This window comes from Balaenoptera ricei, chromosome 8 (assembly GCF_028023285.1).
Source record: "Balaenoptera ricei isolate mBalRic1 chromosome 8, mBalRic1.hap2, whole genome shotgun sequence".
NCBI lineage: Eukaryota > Metazoa > Chordata > Mammalia > Artiodactyla > Balaenopteridae > Balaenoptera > Balaenoptera ricei.
Genome location: NC_082646.1, coordinates 105932412 through 105955089, shown reverse-complemented (window position 1 = coordinate 105955089; position 22678 = coordinate 105932412). Strand labels below are relative to the sequence as shown.

The 22678-nt window shown below is 58.4% G+C and overlaps 2 protein-coding genes across 15 annotated transcripts in view; one reads left to right on the top strand and one right to left on the bottom strand.

Moving 5' to 3' along the window:
• The first annotated feature begins 412 nt into the window (after positions 1 to 412).
• On the top strand, positions 413 to 5258 carry RCOR2 (REST corepressor 2). 4 transcript variants are annotated; one of them, XM_059929778.1, is made up of 13 exons: positions 962 to 1024; positions 1311 to 1421; positions 1771 to 1827; positions 2123 to 2203; positions 2442 to 2494; positions 2582 to 2743; positions 2851 to 2975; positions 3069 to 3138; positions 3228 to 3443; positions 3808 to 3885; positions 4021 to 4078; positions 4215 to 4447; positions 4566 to 4963. In XM_059929778.1, exons 3-13 carry the CDS (start codon positions 1776 to 1778, stop codon positions 4878 to 4880), a joined length of 1443 nt encoding a protein of 480 aa, XP_059785761.1. In that variant the 5' UTR covers positions 962 to 1024; positions 1311 to 1421; positions 1771 to 1775; the 3' UTR covers positions 4881 to 4963. The 4 variants fall into 4 exon arrangements, with proteins under 4 accessions (XP_059785760.1, XP_059785759.1, XP_059785763.1 ...); XM_059929777.1 differs by lacking the exon at positions 1311 to 1421 and having other exon boundaries at positions 413 to 1024; positions 4254 to 4447; XM_059929776.1 differs by lacking the exon at positions 1311 to 1421 and having other exon boundaries at positions 413 to 1024.
• A 491-nt stretch (positions 5259 to 5749) lies between these two features.
• The window catches only part of MARK2 (microtubule affinity regulating kinase 2), a 57810-nt gene continuing 40881 nt past the window's right edge, over positions 5750 to 22678 (bottom strand). For 3 of the 11 annotated variants that reach the window (XM_059931845.1, XM_059931847.1, XM_059931856.1), the window contains exons 2-19: positions 21139 to 21318; positions 20845 to 20898; positions 18101 to 18149; positions 17708 to 17773; positions 17548 to 17618; positions 17272 to 17328; positions 16314 to 16550; positions 15756 to 15875; positions 15556 to 15655; positions 15366 to 15478; positions 14256 to 14388; positions 13893 to 14074; positions 13471 to 13568; positions 12520 to 12681; positions 11634 to 11891; positions 10565 to 10591; positions 8531 to 8575; positions 5750 to 7906 (exon numbers count right to left, since the gene is read on the bottom strand). In XM_059931845.1, the coding sequence (XP_059787828.1) occupies positions 7546 to 7906; positions 8531 to 8575; positions 10565 to 10591; positions 11634 to 11891; positions 12520 to 12681; positions 13471 to 13568; positions 13893 to 14074; positions 14256 to 14388; positions 15366 to 15478; positions 15556 to 15655; positions 15756 to 15875; positions 16314 to 16550; positions 17272 to 17328; positions 17548 to 17618; positions 17708 to 17773; positions 18101 to 18149; positions 20845 to 20898; positions 21139 to 21318 (2313 nt within the window). In that variant the 3' untranslated portion in view covers positions 5750 to 7545. The remainder of the gene's footprint in view (positions 7907 to 8530; positions 8576 to 10564; positions 10592 to 11633; positions 11892 to 12519; positions 12682 to 13470; positions 13569 to 13892; positions 14075 to 14255; positions 14389 to 15365; positions 15479 to 15555; positions 15656 to 15755; positions 15876 to 16313; positions 16551 to 17271; positions 17329 to 17547; positions 17619 to 17707; positions 17774 to 18100; positions 18150 to 20844; positions 20899 to 21138; positions 21319 to 22678) is intronic. The other 8 variants (XM_059931846.1, XM_059931852.1, XM_059931851.1 and 5 more) reach the window with 8 other exon arrangements.

The window sequence follows — 22678 nt, the reverse complement described above, 5'->3', positions numbered from 1 at the left end:
CGGGGGGCCCGCAGAGGAAAGCGCTCTCCACCCGGGTCCTGACCCCACCCCCTGGAGGTCTAGCCCCGGCCCCCAGGCCCCGCCCCCCGGGCCCTCCCTTCCACCCCAGGGCCAGATGTTCAGCTGGCGGAGGCATCGGCTGGGGGAGGGGTGCTGAGGCCGCAGCCGGCACTACTTCCCTGCCAGCAGCTTCATTGTGTGCGCGAGGAGCGAGCGGCGGCGGAGAGCGGGCGAGCGAGCAGCAGCCCGAGCGCGCCGTGGAGAGCGAGCGCGTCGGGGAGGGTGCGAGGCGGCGCCCGCGGCTGCGCTCCCCCGCCTCCCGGCAACTCTGCCCCAGCACCGCGCGCCGTGCGCGCCGTCCCGCCGCTGCCGCCGCCAGCGCCGGGGCCCCGCCGGCTGCCGTCGCAGGCAGGGGTCTGGTCCGGGCAGGGGTCCCCTCCCGGGGACTGGGGCATCCTGGTGCAGCCGAGAGGCGCGGAGCCCGCCGGGGGCGGCAATCGCGCCGCAGCGCCCGCTCGCTGAACTGCGTGGGCAGGCGGGCACTGGGGCTCCAGGGCGCTCCGAGGGCAGGGTGCCCAGACTTCTCCGGGGAGCCCCAATTCCGTGGAGCGTCCAGAGCGAGCGCGCGCCAGCCCCACCGGACCTTGCGCTCATCCCCCGCGTACCCCACTTCTACACAAACTTTTCTGACACCCTCACCCGTGGGGGTCGCGGAGAGCGCTGGGCTGCCCGTTGGGCTCCTGCCCCGCCGGACCCTAGCCACGCTTGACCTCCTGCCTCTCGTGGCCTCAGTGGCGACCTCTCCAGGCCGGGCCGGGCACGGCATCCCAGGCGAGCGCGGCAACGACCGCTGCTCTCCGAAGGCTCCCGCGCCCCCCGGGGCAGCTGGGCGGGGTAATGCCCTCGGTGATGGAGAAGCCGAGCGCGGGCTCCGGGATCCTGTCCCGCAGCCGGGCCAAGACGGCGCCCAACGGCGGACAACCCCACTCGGAGGATGACAGCAGCGAGGAGGAGCACTCGCACGGTGAGCCCGGAGGCCTAGGGTTAAAGGCGCACCGGCCCGGGGGGGGGCGCGGAGCAGGGCGTGGGGGAGAGTTGCCGACCACGGTATTATACGGATGGTTCCTGCCTTGCCTGGATTGGAGCCTGTGCCTTGCTTCTCCCCAAAGCCGGCACAGGGAATCTGGAGGCTGGGCCCCTAGCTGCCGAGGAGACGGTCCTGCCTGCCCCCTCCCTGCCCTCAGTCCCCGAGGGACTCAGGCGTCCCTCCCTTTCACAGCTTGGGCTCCTCGTACCTTGCCACCTTGCAGGGAACTGAGGTCTGACTGGGGCAGGAGCTGGGAAGACACCTCCACACCGAGCTGTGGGGCTCCTGTGGTGGGGAGGAGCCTTGGATTCTCTGCAGGAGGGCTGTGGTCCAGGTCTAGGGGCAGCCCTCCAACCCCCACCAACTCCCCCCTTCCCCCTCTCCCCCCTCCCCCCCCCGTCAGAACAAAGGGCTCTGCTGGGCCTGGGCTTGAAAACTGGCCCCTGTCCTCTCCCCCACCCCCCATGGCTATGGCTAGGCAGGTCTCTCCCTTTTCCAGTTCCCTCTGTGGCTGAGGGTAACTGAGGGGAAGATCAGGGAAAAGTGAGCCTCCTGGAAGATGGGGGCCCTGGGTGGTCAGGAAGGAGAACTCCAGGCCAGCCACCTCCCCCGCCACATCCTCCCGTCCTCCCTCCCTCCCTGGAGTCCTGACTGCCTCCCCCCGCCCCCCACCGGCTCCACAGACAGCATGATCCGCGTTGGAACCAATTACCAGGCCGTAATTCCGGAGTGCAAGCCTGGTGAGTGGCAGGACAGGCTGTGAAGGGAGGGGACTGGAGGGCCCATGGCTTGGCCCTGAGCCCCACCTGGGGGAACCCTTGGCTGGCGCCCACTGTAAGGACAGGCGGGGGTGGGTGGCCGGCCCTGTGGCATGGTTACTTTTCCTGCTCTGCCTTCCTGTCTGGGTCTCTGTTCCTCCTTCCCCTCTGTGCCTCACCTCGCAGGCCCCACTCCTCCGCTGCCCTCTGGCCATGGGTCCAGGCCAGCGCCACCAGGCTGATGATGTCTTCCCTCCTCTGCTCCGTTGCCTTTCAGAGAGCCCCGCACGCTACAGTAACAAGGAGCTGAAGGGGATGTTGGTGTGGTCGCCCAACCACTGTGTGTCAGATGCCAAGCGTGAGTGGGGTGGGACCCTGGGCTCATGCATACCCTTGGGAGCTGGGGCCTGGGGTTCATGCCAGCTGGCAGCCAGCTCTTCTCAGAAGTGGGCTGGAGGCTGAGGTATGTGGGTTCAGCCCCTGCCCTGGGGCTCAGGCTCAGGGGCCTAGCCCCTGGGGGCATACCCCTTTCCGGGCAGGCCTGGCTTAGGGGTTGTAACCCCTCCTCCAAGACCTGGCTCCTCCCGCCCCTGCAGTTGACAAGTACATTGCGATGGCCAAGGAGAAGCATGGTTACAACATCGAGCAGGTGAGCCTTGGCCCCGCAGGGATTTGGGGTGGAGACGGGACAGTGCTGCGGGCAGCTGAGCCTGCGTTGTCCCCTCTCCTGGGCCAGGCACTGGGCATGCTCCTGTGGCATAAGCACGACGTAGAGAAGTCTCTGGCTGACCTGGCCAACTTCACCCCGTTCCCGGACGAGTGGACGGTAGAGGACAAGGTGCTGTTTGAACAGGCCTTTGGCTTCCATGGCAAATGTTTCCAGCGGATCCAGCAGATGGTAAAGCCCTCCACCCCCGCCAGTGCTCCTTGGCCCCTTCTTTCTGTTAAGCCTGCCCGAGGCCCAGAGTCTTAGGTGGGCCCCAGCCTCTGGCGTTGCCCCTCCAGCTGCCTGACAAGCTGATTCCCAGCCTGGTGAAGTATTACTACTCTTGGAAGAAGACCCGCAGCCGGACCAGTGTGATGGACAGACAGGCTCGGCGGCTGGGGGGCCGAAAGGACAAAGAAGACAGGTGGGGGGCTCGGGGAAGCTCTGGGTGGGGGTAAACTGAGCTCCTGGGGGCCCTGGCCCCTGCCTTACCCCGCCTTGGCCCCCGTGTAAGCAGTGATGAGCTTGAAGAGGGACGAGGAGCCGTGAGTGAGGGGGAGCCGGACGCTGGAGACCCCAAGAGAGAGGTGAGGTCCCAGAGCTCCTCTGGCCCTGCCCGCCTGCCCGCCCTCTCCTTGGGCTCCGCACCACCCACCTCCTCTCCTTTCCCTGGCAGCCTCTGCCCTCTCGGCCCCTGAATGCCCGCCCAGGTCCAGGAAAGAAGGAGGCCCAGGGGTCTCAGTACCGCCACCATCCGCTGCGAACTCGGCGGCGCCCTCCCAAGGGCATGTACCTGAGCCCTGAGGGCCTCACTGCCGTGTCGGGGAGCCCGGACCTTGCCAACCTCACACTTCGAGGCCTCGACTCCCAGCTCATCTCCCTCAAGCGCCAGGTGGGGGGCCCGAGGAAAGAAGGGGCCAGGCAAAGGGGACAGTCGGCAGCTGGGAACTATGACTGGGGGCAGCTGAGGCGTAAGGGAGGTCGTGTGGATGCCAAGCCTGCACCTGCCCCATCCTCTGGGCTTCTGGGTAACCTGGCGTTCTTTTCTGGACATTAAAAACAAACAAACAAGCAAACCTGGTCTTTGAAATAGGGGCAAACCCCAGTGTCTCCCCTAGTGAATGGTTATGAGGGAGAGATGAGGTAGATGGTGGGTGGCAAAGAGCTTTGTTGGGAAGTAGGGCCCTGGTGAGGGTTGGTATTGATGGCCTCCCTGGCTTGGAATTTGATGTCCCTTCCTTGCCTTGCCTTCCCAGGTGCAAAGCATGAAGCAGACCAACAGCAGCCTCCGCCAAGCCCTGGAGGGGGGCATCGATCCACTCCGCCCCCCTGAGGTGAGGCTGCTCTTCAAGTCTGGGTGCAGGAGGGGGTTCTTTCTGGTGGCACAGCAGAAAGGGGAGTTTTCCTTGGGTAGCAGGGCCTCTGTTCCCATATTTTTGAGTCTCAAGGATATATTCCTTGCTCTCCAGGCCAACACCAAGTTCAACTCCCACTGGACCACGGATGAGCAGCTTTTGGCAGTACAAGGTGGGTGAGACTCGGGAGAATAGAGGGCCCCAGGAGTGTCGCCTGCCCTCCAAGGAGCTGGGGCAGAGGGGAAGGATCAGGGAAGTAACTAGTTCTAAGTGGGTATTCACACCTGCTGCCCTTTTGACCCTTGCAGCCATCCGTAGGTATGGCAAAGACTTTGGGGCTATTGCAGAGGTGATTGGGAACAAGACTCTGACCCAGGTGAAGACCTTCTTTGTGAGCTACCGGCGCCGCTTCAATCTGGAGGAGGTGCTGCAGGAATGGGAGGCCGAGCAGGATGGGGCCCCTGGAGCCCCCCCGGTCCCCATGGAGGAGGCTAGGAGAGGGGCTCCCTTGCCAGCCCCAGCCCTGGAGGAAGACGATGAGGTGAGAAGGGGAGAGAGAGCGAAACGCTTCAGAGAACAGAGAGGAACTGCCTCCGTCCTTAGACTGGGCTGAGGGTGTGCTTGAGCCTGGTTTCTCACTCTTCTCTCGCTCCTCTCAGGTCCAGATTACATCTGTGTCGACATCAGGACCCCGATCGGGGCCCCCTGCGCCGCCCCCTCCTCCGCCTCCCACCTCGCTGTCCCAGCCACCGCCACTGCTGAGGCCACCTTTGCCCACGGCTCCCACCCTGCTCCGCCAGCCACCCCCACTCCAGCAGGGCCGCTTCCTCCAGCCCCGGCTGGCCCCCAACCAGCCCCCACCACCTCTCATCCGCCCTGCCCTGGCTGCCTCCCGCCACGGTGCCCGCCCGGGCCCTCAGCCCGCACCCACCCTGGCTGGAGCCCCCCTGGAGCCTCCAGCACCCTCGCTCTGAGCCCCGAGGCCTTCCGCCAACCGGAGGCTCCAGAACCCCTTTGCCGGATGTCCTCAGGGACCTCCAGCTTCACTGAGGACAGAAGAGACTAGAGCTCTCGCCAGGTCTTTCGAAGACCCAGCGCTGCTGACGGGGGCACAGCCTGGACCCCCGCGGGTTCTGCACGTCTTTCTGGCAGCCAGCGTGTCTCCACCCCCTCCCCAGCCAGTGTCTGGGGCCTTCTGAGCTGGCCCGAGGGTACTTTTCCTGGCTGGGACTGGAATGGCTGCCTCCTAGTCTGCCAGGGCCTGGCCTAGGGGTCCTGCCCTTCGTGCGTAGGGGGTAGTGACCATAGCCTGGGGGTGGGGGAGAGGACAGTTTAGTGTGTTGGCTGTTCTTCCTCTTCCCCTTCTTTTAGCAATAAGTCTGGGGTGAGGTGGGGAGGGAGCTGGAGGGGGGAAGTGGGCAGAGAGGTTCCTTGGGGCCTGACAGCAGCAGAGGCTGAAGAGGTAGCTCTCCAGTCTTCAGGGGGCCGGGTGGAAAGTGCTGAGGAGCTCTGAGGGTGCCCACTGTGCCCACCACCCAAAAGCTTAGAGAAAGGAGGGTTGGGAACACATGCAGACATGGGTTTATTTTTCAATGTTTTTAAAAAATAAATAAAACCTTCAAGCTCACTGAATCCTCTTTCCCTTTTGGTTTAAGGGTCTTGGGCTTTGCTTCCTGTCTGTGCCATGAGGGTGGGGAGGGTGGGGAGGGATCCCGCCCGGCACCGTCCTTTCCCCAGGCCCCAGACAGGAATCAGTTCTCCCCTGCGAGGCAGGCAGGCTGGGCCACATCTTGCCCATGGGGACTGGGTCCCTGCCCGGTAGGAAGAAACAGGAGGAGGCAGCTCAGATTCCAAACATTCTCTTTATTACGTGTTTGATCCAGAGGAGAAACTAAGTGCAGGAAGGGGGGGCTGGGTGGGGAGGGGCCACCTTGCCTGGGAGCCCCCCCCCCCCCGGCCACCACCCACTTTGGGAGCCAAGCCTTGCCCTCCTGGTCCCTCGGAGCACCCGGGCTGTTCCATAGGGCAGGAGGCGGGAGGGAAGAAGGGAGGGGGAGCCCTTGGTGGGAGCCGGAGCCCGCATTCAGGGCTTGCGGCAGGAGGGCTGAGGTTGGCGAGGCCCCTTCCTGGGAACCAAGGGCTCGACTTGCCACGGAGCCAGGCCTGGGAGTGGGATGATGAGTAGGGGTGGAGTCATCATAAATCAAAAAAAAAATAAAATAAAATAATAAAAAATAAAACCCATCACAAAAAATGTACAACTCAGGTGAGGGTAGAGGCAGCCTCTGTTCAGGACCCCCTCCCCCAATTTCTCAAGAACAGAAACAGCAGAGAAATAAATTAAGGGATGCAGCGGCTGCCACCAGCCAAGCGCCCATACCAGCCACTCCCACGCTGGCTGCAGAGGTTAGCGAGCTGGGAGTCACTTGGCCTATCTGTCCCCCCACCCTGTGGAGGGCAGAGGCTCCCGGCCCTGCTGCCCTGTCCAGCCTCCCGCCAGGCGGCCGGCCCCGGGGGCCCCGGGCAGTGTCTCCTGAGAGGAGGGGCGACGGTGTGAGGAAGAAAAGGCAAGGCCGAGAGATGAGTGGTGAGGGAAGTCACTGCTATGGAACTAGCTGGTGCCCAGATTAATGCCAATGAAGGGGAGCAGTGGGGAGAGGGACGGCGAGGGGGGCTGTGCTTTCAGACAAAGGCTCTCCCAGAACGGAGAATGCCCAGCGTCCCTGTTCCGGAGACTAGCAGCCCAGGCGGCCCCCTGGGGGCCGAGGAGCCCATCTGCCCTGCGGTCCCCTCCCCTCTCCCAGCCCTGGGGTCAGCCCCGCCTTCTACCCAGGAGGGGGTGGGAGAAGATGGCACAGACTTTTTGAGGAGGGGAACAAAAGTCCCCACAGCAGCTTGTGGAAGGAAATGCCCAGCCTCTGGGGAAGGAGGGGCAGAGGATACAGTGTGGAGGGAGGCCGGGCCCCGCGCCTCGCCCGCCCATCCGTCCCACCGCTTCAGGGCTGTGCGGCACCCCTGCCCCCAGCCCCCAGCCGCCCAGGCCTCCAGCCCAGGGGCCTGAGGTCAGGGGAAGGCCACCTCTGGTGGTTTGCTTGGAGGGGAAGGAGGAGAGGAGAGGGGAGAAGCCCAAAGTGGGCCTGGCGGAGGGCCTGACAGGGAACTCCACCACTCTTGCCTGAGAGTGTTCCAGCCCTGAGCCACCCTCCCGGGAAACCCCACAGATCCAGTCTCGACTGTCCCAATGGGGCAGGGAGGAAAGGTGGCCGCTGGGATTTTTTTTTTTTTCTTTTTTCTTTTTGGTAATAAAAAATTTCTTGGTTTAGGCGAAATACTCTGTGCAACCGCAGTACCGAGGGGGAGCCCTGCCCCCCACCCCTCCCTCCCCTTCCTTTGCCTCCTGTGGGAGAGAGGGGGGAAGGGGGAATATCTGGGCAGGGGTAAATGTGGGGGGGGGGAGAGAACCATCTCCCAACCCCCACAAACATGGAAGAAAAAACTGAGAAGGGCGGGGAGGGGAGAAGTGCCAGCAGGGGAGACACACCAATCCATCTCTGCAGTCTCGCCCGGGCAGGCGGAGCGCCGGCCCCAGCAGCTAAGTCCAGCTGGCCGCCTCCGTCGCCCCCCACTCCTGGCAGCCTGTTATAGCTTAAGCTCGTTGGCTATTTTGGAGGCAATGTTTTTGAAGGCCATGGAGGTGCCCGATATCCGCTTAAATCGAACACCGTTGAGAGACAGCCGCGGCAGTTTGCACACCTCCATCTCCCACTGCACGAAGTTCTCGTGGCCCGGCGTGCCGTGCATGCACAACAGCATGTACTTCTCGTGCAGCTCGCTCTGGCAGCTGTTTGCGTCCAGCACCTTGCGGATCTCCCGCATCATCTCGTTGGGCTCCATGGAGCTCGTGGTCTTCATGCTCCACGTGAAGCGTAGTGAGCGGGGCTTGGCCTCCCGAAACTCCTCCTTTTCCTTGTCACTGCCGCCGCTGCCCACCACGTGAGGTCTGCGGAGAGGGCAGAGGCGGGCGTCAGGCGGGCGTCAGGCGCCCCACCCACGGGACAGCCCCACTGGCAGACGGACCCCGAGACCAGAGAGGAGAGCGGGAGGGTGCCCAGGAGGCGGCAGTGCTGGAAGAGGGAGCGTTAGACCTGGCCCAGGGAGCAGAGGGAGGGCGAGAGGGGTGGGCGGTCTCGTCTCTCAGGGCAGAGAGGGCGAGAAGCCAGCCCCTGGCAGGTGGTGACAAGGTGACAGCTCCATGCTTTCCTGGGAAGAGGGCAGGGTCAGGGAAGAAAGGGGAGCATGCGCTCAGTAGCCCTGAGCAGGTCACAGACTGGACAGAAAGAAGTGACTGATTCACAGGAACGTGAGCTTGTCGAGGGGTAGGAGTCTAGAGTCCCAAACGCCCGGCCCAGGGCTCCTGTTCCAGAACACACCAGACCTGAGGAGAAGGGCCCACACCCACTGCAGCGGGGCTGTGGGGGTCCTCTGAGGAAAGGGAGGCCCCAAGAGGGGGAGGACAGGGCACAAGCGTGGAGGAAGAGCCGGGTGGCAGAAGGAAGAGAGGAGCAGGAGGCCCGTGGCAAGCCCGGTGGCCCGGTGGCCGGCGCTGGCTCCAGCCCTCTCTCACCTGAGCGTCTCAACTCGGTCTTTGCTTTCAGGTTCATTCAGGTTCCTCAAAAAACAGAGTGAGGGAGAGTTTAGTGCTGGGACCTCTGTGAGGGCGGGTCCGGGGAGGTGCCGCCAGTGGGTGGGCGGGACCCAAGCCCAAAGGCCACTTGCCCATCACCTAGCAGGCCAACATGGCTCCGCGGCACCTCACACTGGCAGCTCAACTGTCCCTCTCCAACGGGGAGCCCAACACAAGGGGCCTGCCCCTCCCCACACTCTCAAAGATGGGTGCCGGGAGAAGGAGCCGGGGAGGAGGAGGGTGTGGACGTGCGGGCACACGCATGGAGCACACGGCCCACGGCCAGGGATGGCGCGGAGGGAGGCTTCTGCACTAGTGCTCCCTGAGTGGGTCTCAGAACTGTAGTCCTCTTGGAGGGAAGGGGCAGGGGGATAAATAGAGGTCTCTCTCAGGAGGCTCCAACGGCCAAGGGCCGGACCTGCTTTGAGTACGCCTGGGCCTCAGTGCCTGGGACTGGGTGGGGAGGAGATGGGCCCTGAGGCCGGCTGTAGACAAGCCCACCTCCCCCATTCTTTTATAACTCCCCTGCCTGCCAGGCCATCTGCTGACACAGAAGGGAGGACGGAGGGCAGAGCAGGGCAGACACCTTGGGAGGGTGGGTGGGGAAGAGGTCTGGCCCCGCTGAGCGGCTTCTCCAGCTCCTGGCTGGAAGATGGGTGCCTGGAGCTGGGAGATTGGGGAGTGCAGAGGAGGGCAAGGATGTAAGGAGGAGTGAGAGAGGGCAGCAGCAGCACATGTAAAAGGAACACAAAGACACGACAGACACACGAATGCAAACAGGCGCACTTGGAGCCGGGAGCCTGGGCGGTGCAGGGGAACAGGAGAGCAGGAGAGCAGCCCGGCTCTCTCCGGCCCCACCTGGCTCCTGCCCTGTGGGTGGAGGTACCCTGCAGGGCAGGCCCCCACTGGGGCCCCATGAGTCAACAGCCAGCCATGCAGTGAAGAGCTGGGTGGCGAGCAGTGGGTGGAAGGGGGAAGCGTGAACACCCTGTCTTGGCCGTCTTCTGTCAGCTGGGGCACCAAAGGGGCTGGGCTGACGGCCTTGCGGAACCAGGGCTCCCAACCTGGCCCTTGGTCCTCAGCTTGGTATTTGGCCCACCGAGGCCACCAGAGAGGATGAAGACAGGGCCAGGGGTGGCAGAGCCAGGAGCTGGCCTAGGAAGGGAGACGCCTGAGGGAGGGGGGATCTCCCACTGTTTTGCCAGGGCTTAGGAGTAGACGGCCCCTGCCCTAGAATGCCCCAGCTTCTGGCTCTTCGGAAGTCACAGGCCATAACTGGAGAACACAGCCCAGAGAGGACGCGGCTTGATTCATCCAGAAACGGCTGGAGGCAGGAGGTATGCTGGGGTGGGGGTGGGGTCGGCCTAGTTCTGCAGGAGCTGCCAGAAGGGGGTGCTGTGCCCCACTCGTGAGGCAAAGGCTCCTTGGGCCTGGAGGCGTCAGGCTGAAGTCTTGAGACCCCAGCGTCCCTGCAGTACCTCCAAAGTCCTGCCATCCCATAGGACAGAGGCAAGAGGCCACAGAGCCCTGAAGTTCAGGGCACCAGGGAAGGGGAAGCCCAGGAGACCCAGAATGAGATCCCATCCCAGATGCACTTTCGACCCCAGTGGAGCTTCCTCAGAGCGCATGCACGGACACGGGAAAGGGCTGGAAAAGGAACCCAACGCGCTTGTGACCAAAACCCAGGGTAGGGGACTGGGGGGAAGGAGACAATCTTAAAGGGAGAATTCCCTGAGAAGGTCCCCCTTGCTTGGGGACAGGCCCATCGTTTTCAGAGTCATTTGCCCTGAGTGGGCAAACGTGGCCTTGTGGGCCGCCCAGGCAGAGGCCGTCTTCATCCCTTTAAGATGGCAGAGAGAGGACCCCACAGACATGGTTAGCAGATGCAGGAGGGAGCAAGAGCCAGAAAAGGGGAGTTAGTGATGAAGGCAGGACACAGGACACAGACGCACACACAGCGGGCTCAACGCCTACCTTCTGGCAAACCTGAAAGACAGATTTCTAAAAAAACAAACAAAAAAAGACAAAATAAAAAAAGAAATAAAAAAAAAAAACCAACAAGACGGTATGTGGATAAGCAGGTGGGGAGTGGGCTTTACAGGTTCAAGGGTCACCCCACTTGTGGAAGAGCCGCTCAGCGAGACTAGAGTCCCAGACATCCCAATCTGCTCACACCCCACCCTGCAGCCCTACACCTGCATTCCGGGGCTGGAAAGGGGCATGGCTTGGCTGCTCTAGCTGAGTGGAATGAAGTGCACGAGGAAGGGCAGGCAAACCTGTTCTCTCCAAGGCCCCTGCTGCTTCCTGAGCTACACTAAGATGGTTGAAGAAGTGGTGGGATGGAGACAGGGAGCAGCCCAGGAGGCCAGATTACTGGATGCACCTCAAGAATCAACGCTGTCCTTTTGGGTCATCAGGGGCCAGGAGTGAGGAACCTCACGAAGAGAACCTTCACCCCGGGTCCCACGCAGGGAAGCGTCAGAGTGCCTCAGGCTGCAAGGGAGCCATCCTAGGCCCCCAGCAGCTATTTCATTTATGGCCTTCATCCCGCCAACCCCCAGCCCCCCAGCAGAGGAACATGGCTGAGGCAGAGGGGAGTGGCTGCAGCCAGACAAAACCAACTGAGTGGGGAGAAAGGAGGTCAAAGGGGGCAAGACAAGAGACCAGGAGAAACTCTCCTTGCCGGCCCAGCCTGGCTCAGGCCTCATGACTTTGCAGCTGCGTCACCAAATATAAGTTTCCATGGGAACCCAGGAGAGACGAGGGGGGCTTTTATTTTAGCATCTGAGTTCACACTCTCCTAGAGAGGAGGCGGCATCGGCCATCTGCTCGGGCCAGAGAACGAGGAGTTGGGGAGGCCTGAGAGGGACGGATGGGTCTGGGCATCTCAGGTGCCAACAAAGACTCAATTTCTTAGGCTTCCTGAGGTTTCTAACCCTGGGACCTGATCCCAGTTCTAACCCCCAGGTGTCCTCATCCCCACCCCCAGGCAAGGTGGAAGGCCTGGCCTCAGCCTCTCTGCCGCTCTAGGCCCCCTACTCACCTGCGTACAAACTTGGAAGTGAATTTGCTGAAGATGCTCCCCGAGGCCCCCCGCCGGCCCTGGCTGTTGCCAGAGGGAGAGGCTGGGGTCACACCGTAGGGCAAATTCTGCTGGTCCCGCACCTGCCGGAGCTGCCCAGCGTGGAAGGTGCTTCGACTGGACACACCCCGGGGAAAATTAGTTCGGTCTGGGGCTCCACCACTGCTGCTGATGTTGTGGGCGGAGGGGGAGGCGACAGGGACGCGCTGGGGGGCTGTGCTGTGAGAAAAGAGGTGGGGGGCGGGGAAATGCATCAGGGCATGAGAAAGCCCTCACCACCAGCATCTGGAGCACCCTGGCGTGGGAAAGGGAAGGGGGACGCTAGGGCAGAGGCAGCCATCACAGAGGACACAGAAGGAAGGGGTGTGACCACTGAGGACACCAGTAAGGACGATGTTTGGGTGGAGGGGGAGGAGATGGTTTGGGGGAGGGAGGGGAGGCAGGGAAGGGTGCGTGTGTGGAGAACAGTACAGGATGGAGAGAAGAGGCTCCTTCGGAGCCCGGCAGGCTGGAACCTCAAGGGGACGATGGTGACCAACCCTCAAGGATTGAGTCCCTGTGATGCGGACTGTCCCCGGGGTCCTAAGGAGTCCAGGAAGGCTCAGAACAAAAAGGCTTCCTTCTGGAGCCTCGGGACGGCTTCTTGCATATCTGTTCTGAGAGGGAGAACTGGAGGAAAAGAGGGGCATTAAGCTATTTTTTGTGTCCCCTACTTCCTGGCTGCGGAGGACAGCCATCTCTTGTGGCTAAGATGCCAAGAACAGAGCAGGACCCCAGGTGGGAGGAGACTGTGGGGGGGGTGGTGGGCTGAGGGCAGCAGGGGCACCAGCCGCCCCAGCACACTTGCCTGGGCCGCGGCACCTCACAGTTACTGTCCGTGGGGGGCAGCCCAGTGGCCTTGTTGGGGTGCACGGAGGCCGACATGGATTTCTGGTGCTGACGGGGCCGGGCCGCAGAGACCGCGGCGGAAGCAGAAGCCGTGGAGGCCCGGGACCCTGGCATGGTTAGGCTAGGAGACAAAAGCAGTGGAGAGGCCTGGGTTAGGGGTGGGGGTGGGGGGGCAGGAGGCTCCGGTTAGGAAGCACAGGCGGGGCGGGAAGGGCCAGAGCTGGGGAGCCTCGGCAGGATGCAGGTCAGGCCCAGGAGCAGCAATGGGGCACAAGCCAGAGCCGAGGGAGGCAGGGCTGGGAAGTGGAGGGCACAGTAAGGAAGGCGAGGCAGGCCAGAGCCTAGGGAAGGAAACTCAAAGTGCAGGAAAGCCGACAGGAGGCAACTGCCTCTGGGCTGCACTGGTCTCCTAGGAATTCTAAGAACAAGGATGTGTCGTCGCCAGAAAGAGCAGCGGGTTGCTAAAGGGAATTTTCATTAAGCTCAGAAGACAAGGAGCCAGGAACTCAACGTGACGGTCAAGGTTAGGGGGGCTCTGCTCTCATGGGCACAGCTAGAGTCACCCTCAATGTGTACACGCTTCAGGTGGGCATCTCTCGGTTTTGCCCTGAGCTGGGGCCCCTCAGGCACTGATGCCACGCCCGGGCTGCAGTCAAGAAGCAAGAAGGCAGCTGAGATGACCATGGAGTCACACTCGGTACACCGCAAGAAGCGGTCACAGGAGCACAGGGAAGAGGAGAAGCGGGGGTGGGGAGAGCAGGGAGGAGGTGCTGGTGTGTGGAAAGCTGGACTGGACAGAGCCAGGATGGGACTCCAGGGAGCAGGAGGGGAGATGGTGCTGCCGACAGACGTCACCGCTGGGAGAGGTGGCTCCCGGGGAATATGGCAGGCAGGGCCCGGGCCTGCTCACCTGTCTTTGCCGTTCTGGATGGAGGCCTGGCCGAGGCTGGCCCTCTCCAAAAGTGGGGAATTCCTGCTTCGATTTGTGCTGGTGGAGAGGACGCTGTTCTGCGGGGAATAAAGGGCAGAGTGGTATCACAGAAAACCAAAGTGTTCTACTGGCAGGTTCACAAGGCCTGCTCCCCCTCCACCTTCCACCACGAGCAGTCGGGCTGGGGAAAAGAACGGATTTCGCTTTTACTCTGTGGGGCAGGGTTTTCTACAGTAAGCAGAAGTGGCCCCGGGCAGAAGGTCAGGTACGCAGCCAAAGGGAGCTGGGTCTGGATTAAGGAAAGAGCTGCCTGGAGAGGGCAGGCCCCACAGCAGGAGCGGGGAGGATGGGAAGGAGGTGGGGCTGGCCAGGAGGAGGGAGGGGGGGTGGGCGTGGCTCACCGTGGAGGGGGTGGGGGTGGTCTTCTTCCTCTCCAGCCCGGGCAGGGGGCTGGCAGGCACTTTGGCTGTGCTGCTGGCCTTCCGCCCTGGCTCCCGGTCCTCCTCAGGCCGCTTGTTTTCTGCGTTGTTACTCTGAGTCTTCTTAGAGTAGGAATTAGAAGTGGGAATGGCAGGACCAGCTGCTGGGCCAGAGGACAGTGGGAATGGGTAAGGGCAAGTTGGAGGGAAGTTAAGTGACTTGCCCAAGGACATGCTACTAATAAGGGCTGAACAGGGACGGAAACTCAGCTGTGTCATCCAAAGCCCCAAGAACCCATCAGGCGAGGGGTGAGTCCCCCACCTGCAGCTCCCAGAAGTACTTACCCTGGTCGCTAAAGCGCCGCTGCTTGGGGTTGGCTGAGACGCTGCGCTGTACCTTGTGGGAGGGGGAAGGGGCACTGCTATTGGTCAGATCAGCTGAAGGCCGGGGCTTCAAGGTGATGGTGTCTCCCTCCAGCTGCAAGAACACAAAAGGGAGGGCAGAAGTCATGAAGAGTTGCCTATGGATGATCCCACTTACACATTCCTGCCTGACACTAATTCACCCCAGGCTGGCTCCCTTGAGACATACCCCCTGCAAGACCAACGTGCCTCTAAATAAACACTCACGGAGACAAGTCCCAACACAGACCCTGACAAACACAGTCAAAGACACACCAACCTCCCCACAAAGAACCCTGGCCTCAGAGTGGGATACACACACCACACACATAAGAATGCACAGTCAGACTCAGAGACACCCCCCAATACCTCCTGAGCAGGCTAAGTCAAGAATCAAGAAAGGGAGTCCAACACCATCAGGGGGAGAGCAGGACAGGGAGGCCACGACTGGATGTGGGGACACACAGATGGTGAACAAGACCCTACTCCCACAGAGACCCAGGGATGCAGGCGCAGACATGGGTACGCATACGAGCAGAACAATAATCACGAAGCCTCCAGATGCACAGACGGGGGGATGGATGTACACGCACACAGATACATATACCCAGACACAAGCTCTAGGCAGAAGCAACACACAGGCTCAAGATTCCTGTAAGACAGACACAGAGCACCCAGGAACCCAGACTTCCAGATACAGAGAGACACAAACATATCGAAACAGTCAGAGACTTCTAGAGCCAACACAGAACTGACCCAGCCAGAATGACCTAGACCCAGTCTAACCAACACAGAATGAGCCAGATCTACTCACCCGTATGGAAACCCAGACCCAGGCCCATACCCCACCAGCTTCCCTATTGAACTACTAATGGAAATTAGTGAAAGCAAAAGCCAGGGGACCTTAGCACCACCAGAGCTGAGGCTTAAAATTAGTCAGTAGAGAGCACACCTACTCAGAGATGAGCTTCTGCCCTCAACAGCTGCTAGAAGCATGGGGATACTACTGACAGAGAGGCTGGCTAGACGGGGGAGGGAGCAGGGGGCACACACCTCGGAGCTCTTGTAGCCCAGGAGCAGATAGGTGGCCATCACCTCGTTGTACCTCTGGCCCACCAGCGAGTCCTGGATCTCTTCCCGTGTGTAACCCATGGACACCATCAACTCTGCGTGGGGGGACATACAGTTAAGGCTGGTCCTGAGTCCTAGGCAGGCTCAACCTCATGGCCCAGCACAGCCTCACCTGTCCGCCGGGGGTCCTTGTAGTCAGGGAGTGGCTCCACATAAGGCTTTAATTCATCATCTTCGTGACCCACATTCATCCATCGATCTTTCATGATTTGCTGGGGAGTAAAGGGAAGAGGAAGGGCAGAGAGGGAGACTCAGCTTGGAGGTTTCCTTGGGAACCCAGGACCTCCTACCAGCTGGGCTCAGGCTGCTCACCTCTAAAGTGCCTCTCTTGCTGGGATTGAGAATGAGAAATTTCTTAAGCAGGTTTTCACAGTCTGTGGACATGTAGAACGGAATACGGTATTTCCCCCTCAGTACCCGCTCCCGCAGCTCCTGTAGGAGGGAAATTTAAATCACCCAAGGCCAAGGGAAGGAACCTAATACCCAGGCTCCTGACAGCTTAAGACTGGCCAGGCAGATATAAATGAAATATGGTAAGAGGCAGAGAGCCCGGGACAAGGCACCTCACTAGAGAGTCGGTGATGTCAAATACCCCACGCCCTCTGGCTTGATCAGCCCGAGGCTTGCAATCCTGAGTACCTTGGAGGGGTGAACGGACATACAATTTATCCCAGCCCTCAAGAGAGGAACTGAGGTTATTTTGCTGGGTGCAGAGGGCTTTTAATAGCTGCTACCTTTTGCAAGCCCTTCTTTGAAGCTCTGGCTCAGGAAAAATGTAGAAAAGCAGCAAAGGTGAGAGGTCGGGGACAAGACCAGAGGCCAAGAGAAGAAATGAGAATACAAATGATCTAAGCCTGCACTTCACTCCACCTTGAGGTTCTGTCCATCAAAAGGCAGGGATCCGCTGACCAGTGTATACAGAATAACTCCTAGGCTCCACACATCCACCTCGGGTCCGTCGTATTTTTTGCCCTGGAAGAGCTCTGGGGCAGCATAAGGGGGACTGCCACAGAAGGTATCCAGCTTGTTCCCAAAGGTGAATTCGTTGCTGAAGCCAAAGTCTGCAATCTTGATGTTCATATCAGCATCCAAGAGCAGGTTTTCTGCCTGGGAGGTAAGAAGGAGAATGTCAGGGAACCAAGGGGATCACACGAAGGCACCGGACAGAAGGAGCTGAGGAGAACGGAAGAACAAACAGGAAGTCATCTTCAATGTTAGAACTTCTCCCACCAACTCCAGGGCCGGCCCCCGATCAGTGTGCGGGGGCTGGGCTGGGCTGGGCCGGAGGAGGGCCGCGCAGGCCGCTCCTCACACAGGCAGCCACGTGAGAGCTGGGATCTGAAGGCTCAGAGACGCTGTGAGCTGTGCAAAGCTTCCCTGTCAGGCCGGGTTCACCGTGGTCACATCTGCGAGGACTCAGGGGCCAGGAAGACTCATAGGTAGTCTCACGTGCTAACAGCTCAGTGAAAGGGAGGAGTGTGCCGCGCGTCTGCAAAGCAGCTGTGATGCAGCTGCGGGACAGTCAACGCTGTTTCCTCGGTCGGCCGCCAGGCTGCCTGCAGCCCTCCTGCCACGCCTGGCTGCACCGGAAGGTGAAGTGCTGAGAGGTGAAATGGCAGAGACCCTCTCCTCGCTAGCTGGAATGGGATCCTAAGTCCAGTCATAAGGCCTATGTCAGAAGCAGCCCCAGGGGCTTCCTCATCATCTCCAAACAATTAAAAGCTGGAGTTTCCTTGAACACCCAGGGTGTAATGGTTATGTCACAGTTAACAGAGGGTGAAGGACCCAGCCTTGACTCAAAGACACTGGAGATGAGAGCACGCCTTACCTTTAAGTCTCTGTGAACAATAAACTTCTGGTGACAGTACTGCACAGCAGACACTATCTGAAAGGAAGGAAGAGGGGTCAGCTCAGGGGCACCTGAAGGTGGGCTACAGGGGCTGGTGGAGCTGTGATCCTGTGACCGAGTTCGAAGCTGCCACATAGATAAGCAAAGCCCAAAGGACCCTCCAGAGGCCGCTTACAGACAGGCAGCTCCTCCTTGTATGCCAAACCCCCCAAAGCAGAGGTCGGGCCCACACTCCATGGAGGGAGTCACACCCACCTGGCGGAATTTGGCTCGAGCCTCTTTTTCTTTCATCCTGCCATGAGCCACTAGGTAATCAAACACCTCTCCTGCAAGTGACAGGGGCAGGGTCTACATCAGAGCTTGCTGGGGCTGGGGAAGGTGGGGACACAGTAGGAAGAGGCAATTCCATACCTACCTCCACTAGCGTACTCCATGACAAGGTAGAGAGTTTTCTCAGTCTCGATCACTTCAAATAACTTAACTACAAGAGAAAAGGCCAAGCTATGAGTCAGAGAAGCAGCAGGGGCCACACATCGAGCCCCAACATGTACAGAGGCATCCTAGGAATGAAAGTTTCCTCCTCTCCCATTCCTACTCTCCCAAAGACAGGTTCCTCTCGAGGCAGCCACACCACTAAGGACAGCCCTGTGCGCCAGAGGCAGCGCTGGATCTTGAGCTGGGCTTCCCCAGAGGCATCCTTGAAGACGACAGACTCCAGAAGGCCATGTGCCTCAGGGAGAAGGGCCACATGCTGGGAGGTGGAGCCTTGCCGTGGGGGAAGAGGAAAGGAATGATGACTGGTTCTCACCTATGTTGGGATGATTCAAAACCTTCATTATTCTTACTTCACGGAACAGCTGGAAAATAAAATATCAGGGGTCATGCTTGCTCAGCTTGCTTCCCTCAGGTCCCCTCCAAACAGAGCCACTGCTAGGATTCTTTTTCCAAAAGAGAAAACAGGCAGGGAAAAGAAACAGAGTAGTTGTCCAGATCCTCCATGCCCGTCCCCAGTGGCTGAGAAGGACATGGTGGGGAAGGAGAGCAAGAAGGGTCAGTGTGAGGAAAGCTGGGCTCTCATGACTTGTACCCTCAGGGGCAGCATCTGGACGAGCCAGCTGCACCCTTGGGTGTTGTCTCCCCAAATCCAGCCCCCAAACAGCAGACGGGTTTTGGCTGCATGCCTCTGAAAGAGGGAGCGTGAGCCCACGTACATGAACACTTAGAACCTGAGCTGCTTCTACAGTTCACTGACAAAGCAGACTCTAGCTTGGTCTGTGTGAAGAGGTAGGGGAGCTCTGAAGGGGCCCCTCTGAAGGGGCCCACCACCTTCTGACTTACAGAAGTCAGAGGGCTCTGCACTAGTGGGTACGCCTTTCTCTCCTGGGCCTCGGGGTGGTGACAGAAGAAGCCACTCCTATATATAGCTGATGCCAATTTTAATCAAATCCACCTCCACACACTCACGCTCTCTTTGTGAAACAAAATCAGGGACTCCAAACCATACATTTCCATAAAGAAAGATGACAGAAATGAACTCCATCCCCTCTGCGGGGGCCAGAGAACTGGAGGTGGGGTTTTTTGCAACTTCTAGGCCTCACCGTTTGCACGAGGAGCAGAACTAGTTGTGTTGTGTTTTGTTTTTGTTTTTAAGGAGAGGGGAGGTATGGAGACCTAATTTAGGCTATATTTTATGGGGAAAAGTGAACACATCTTTCTTTCTTTTCCTTTAATGAGATCCCAGAGCTTTTGTGAGCTGGAAAGGAAAAGAAGAGACAGGTTTTCCCATCTTCGAGAACCTGATTCTGATCTTGGCTCCCTTTTCTTGTTAGAGCCCAGGTTTTTCTTGCTTTCTTCCCAGGCCCAATAGTTATCTTGGATGAAGAGGCAAAAAATCCTGGATGCCACCTCAGGGGCAATAATGGGCCTGGAAAGGGCGTTCTCCTAGGAGAGCGTGGAGTTTTCTGGGCTTGTCTAGAACCCCGAAGAGGTTAGCTTCTTCAGTGCCTGTCCTTTAGGGATCATTGCTGGGATCAAATTTAAACAGAGTGATTTGGCCAGAATCAGACTGGCCTTGGCAATGGAGTGTGTTTAAAGGCTTTAAAAATGGCTATATTTGTCTGGTGCTGGTGCTTCCAGCCAGTCAGGAAGAGGCAGGGAGAAAAAAGAGGTGGGAAATAAGATGGCCTAGCTGACTCTGGCAGGCTAAACTGCTCCAAAGACCAAATGGCCCACACCAAGCTGGCTTCTACTCTGTGGGGTCTGAGCCAACATGTCAAGAGTAGCCCTCTTTCCCTTCCTTCCGGAAAGCTCCCAGCAGCAGGGAAGCCCTGGTGATGACAGCCATGTTTCCTTTGAGTCAAAGAACTTTGAGGGGATCCCAGGGGTAACAAAAAATAGGAAACACCTTGGTTTTGGCTGTCAGCATGTCAGGGTACCTCAACTCACACTAATTCTGTGAGTGTCTCGCTCAGTAACAGCTCCCAACCTCTAGTCCCAAGCTTCCCAATCTCACTGTAGTTGGTTGTTAGCATCAGGTTATGCCCTCTCCTAACTCAAGTAACAATGTGCTCATGAAAAGAAAAACTCAATCTGCCACGAGATGCAAAGAACTAGATTAATCAAGGTCAGAAAATCTGAGCCAGGGTCAGCTGGAGTATGAGGAAATCTGACTGACCTGAATAGGGGCAGCTTTTTGGGAGCCTGACGGGAGATTTCTTCCTTCCCCTAACTGCCGGAGCCCAGGGTGGGGGCAGAGGGCAGACAGTTTCTAGTTCTACACCAACCAGTCACTGGTAAGCTGTCCCTCTTCTGCAAACGAAAGCCTTCTTTTCTCACTCCTACATATGTGGTCTCACCTGGAGGGTTCCCCGACCAGCTAAGTAAGACCTCAGTTTTCCACTGTAAGTCAAGAAGGGAAGGAAAAGTTCAACCTCATCTAGCAAAGACTACATGCAAAGGACTCTGCAACTGTTAGTCAAAAGAAGCCTAGAAGTGAGAAGGAAAACTGGGAGGACCTGTCATTAATCTGCACGTACTGTCAGAGGCTTGAAACTGGAGTTTAGTTTCGAAAAACCCCAGCCTTCCATACCCATTCTCTGAAATGTAGCTGGCACAGAATCCAGTGGCAGGTTCTCTGCCTCCTCTTATCCCTGTACTTCTAGAGCCACTCCCCTGGATCATTCAGATCTTACAGTTAACTGCATGTGTTTCTAGTAATGGCTATATACATGTGTTTTTGCATAGGGCTGGTCCCAGGCCAGAAGAAAAGAAGATGCAGGAAGTAGGTCAGACAGGTAGGCCAAGGGGCTGGAAAGGGGCAGAAAGGCTTCTAAAAGAGCCAGTGCCTGTGGCCAGGAAGCTGACTCAGGAGGAGCCAACACAGGTGATCCAACCAAAACCCTAAAGACGGCAGAGCCATGGGAAGGGATGGTGGGAACAGTGAAACGACCAGAGATTCTGAATTAGGGGTTCAAGAGGAGGTCCAAATGGGGTCAGCAGATCATCAACTCCTGACAGAGGTTTAGAAAGGGAGAGCAGGTACTGTGTGCTTACCTTCTGGAGGCTGGAGGAGTTCAGTTGAGTCTTGTCAATGATCTTCACAGCTACCTGAACAAGAGATAAAAAGCCCAAGATTACCTCTTTGACCAGGCTAAACTCAGGACTCGAATCTACTTCCTCCTTTGTATTTCTGCCTCCTTTTGGCCCTATCCCTCTTAGCACCCCTATCTGTTCAGACCTCATCTCTGCCTGATAAACAAAAGGCTGGCTGTGGTAGAAGTCCCACTACTACCTGCTGGGGTATCAACAGTTGGGAGGTGCTGCCATGTCCCCCACCCCAGAGCTCACCTCTTTCCCAGTAAGGATGTGCCGAGCCAGCTTCACCTTGGCGAAGTTACCCTTGCCGATGGTCTTGAGGAGTCGATAGTTGCCAATATGGGGCTGCTCGTCAGCAGAAGTGGCTGAGTTGCGGCCCCGCAGCATGTTGGACTTACTGCTGGGCTTGGAGTCGAGGTGTCCCAAGGCGGGCTGCAGGGTGGAAACATGTACACCTTTGAGTATGCTGCCCTTCCGGTTCCCCATACCACTTGCCCTTAGCTCTCTGCAAAAAGCGCAAGAGGCTGGGGTATGGGGGCAGGCTCCAGGAGGCTGGTAGGCATGCAAAGAAAGAATCATAAGGCAGGGGGATAAAAGGAGGTGGGAAGAGCGCCCACCTTCACTCCAAAAGAGCACAGCCTAAGGTCCAACGTCAACATCCTGTGGGCGCTGGAGCTTAGGACCTAAGCTGTCCCATCACTGGCTCCACTGCCTGGCAATACATCCCCTGTAACAACCCAACAGTTCCTCCACCTCACGTGGGAGAGCGCCGTCTCCCGTCCTCCCTGTCGCCTGCTCACGCTTTGATTAAGGCTACATCTCAAAGTCGCAGAAGCATGATCAGAATTACTGCAAAGCACTCACTGCCACCCAACACTTTACATTTCTCTGTATTATGTATCACTTTACATTAATTTGCTGTCTATCCAACAAGAATGGAAGCTCATGAAGGCAGGCATGTATCATTTATTCACTGATACATCCCTGCACCTAGACAGACTGGATTATGGTAGATGCTCAATGAATACTTGTGCAATGAAAAAATGGAATGACAGGGTCTGCGCAAGGCCACCCTCTGCCCTCCTTAGATATCCCATAGCTCAAATCAGGGTGTGAGGAAGCAGAAATGACAACAACTGGCACCAACAGGTATATAAACATAACACAAAAAAGGTACGGTCCAGATGAAAACATACATCTGTATGAAGACCTGTACAGTCCTCAAAGATCTAAGTGTAGAGTTCCATGTGATCTAGCAATTCCACTCCTAGCTACATACCCAAGAGCAACTTGCACACCAATGTACATTCGTAGTATCACACATTCATAATAGCCAAGAAGTGGAAACAACACAAATGTCTGCCAACAGATAAGTGGATATACAAATTGTGAAATATCCACATAGTGGAATATTCGTTGGCAATTAAAAAAAAAAAGAAGGGACTTCCCTGGTGGCGCAGTGGTTAAGAATCCACCTGCCAATGCAGGGGACATGGGTTCCATCCCTGATCCGGGAAGATCCCACATGCTGCGGAGCGACTAAGCCCGTGCGCCACAACTACTGAGCCTGCGCTCTGGAGCCCACACGCCACAACTACCAAAGCCCACACGCCTAAAGCCGGAGCTCCGCAACAAGAGAAGCCACCGCGATGAGAAGTCCACACACGGCAACAAGGAGAAGCCTCCGCCTGCTGCAACTAGAGAAAGCCCGTGCGCAGCAACAAAGACCCAACGCAGCGCTCCCCCCCAAAAAAAGAAAGAAAATAACTTAAAAAAAAAAAGTACTGACATA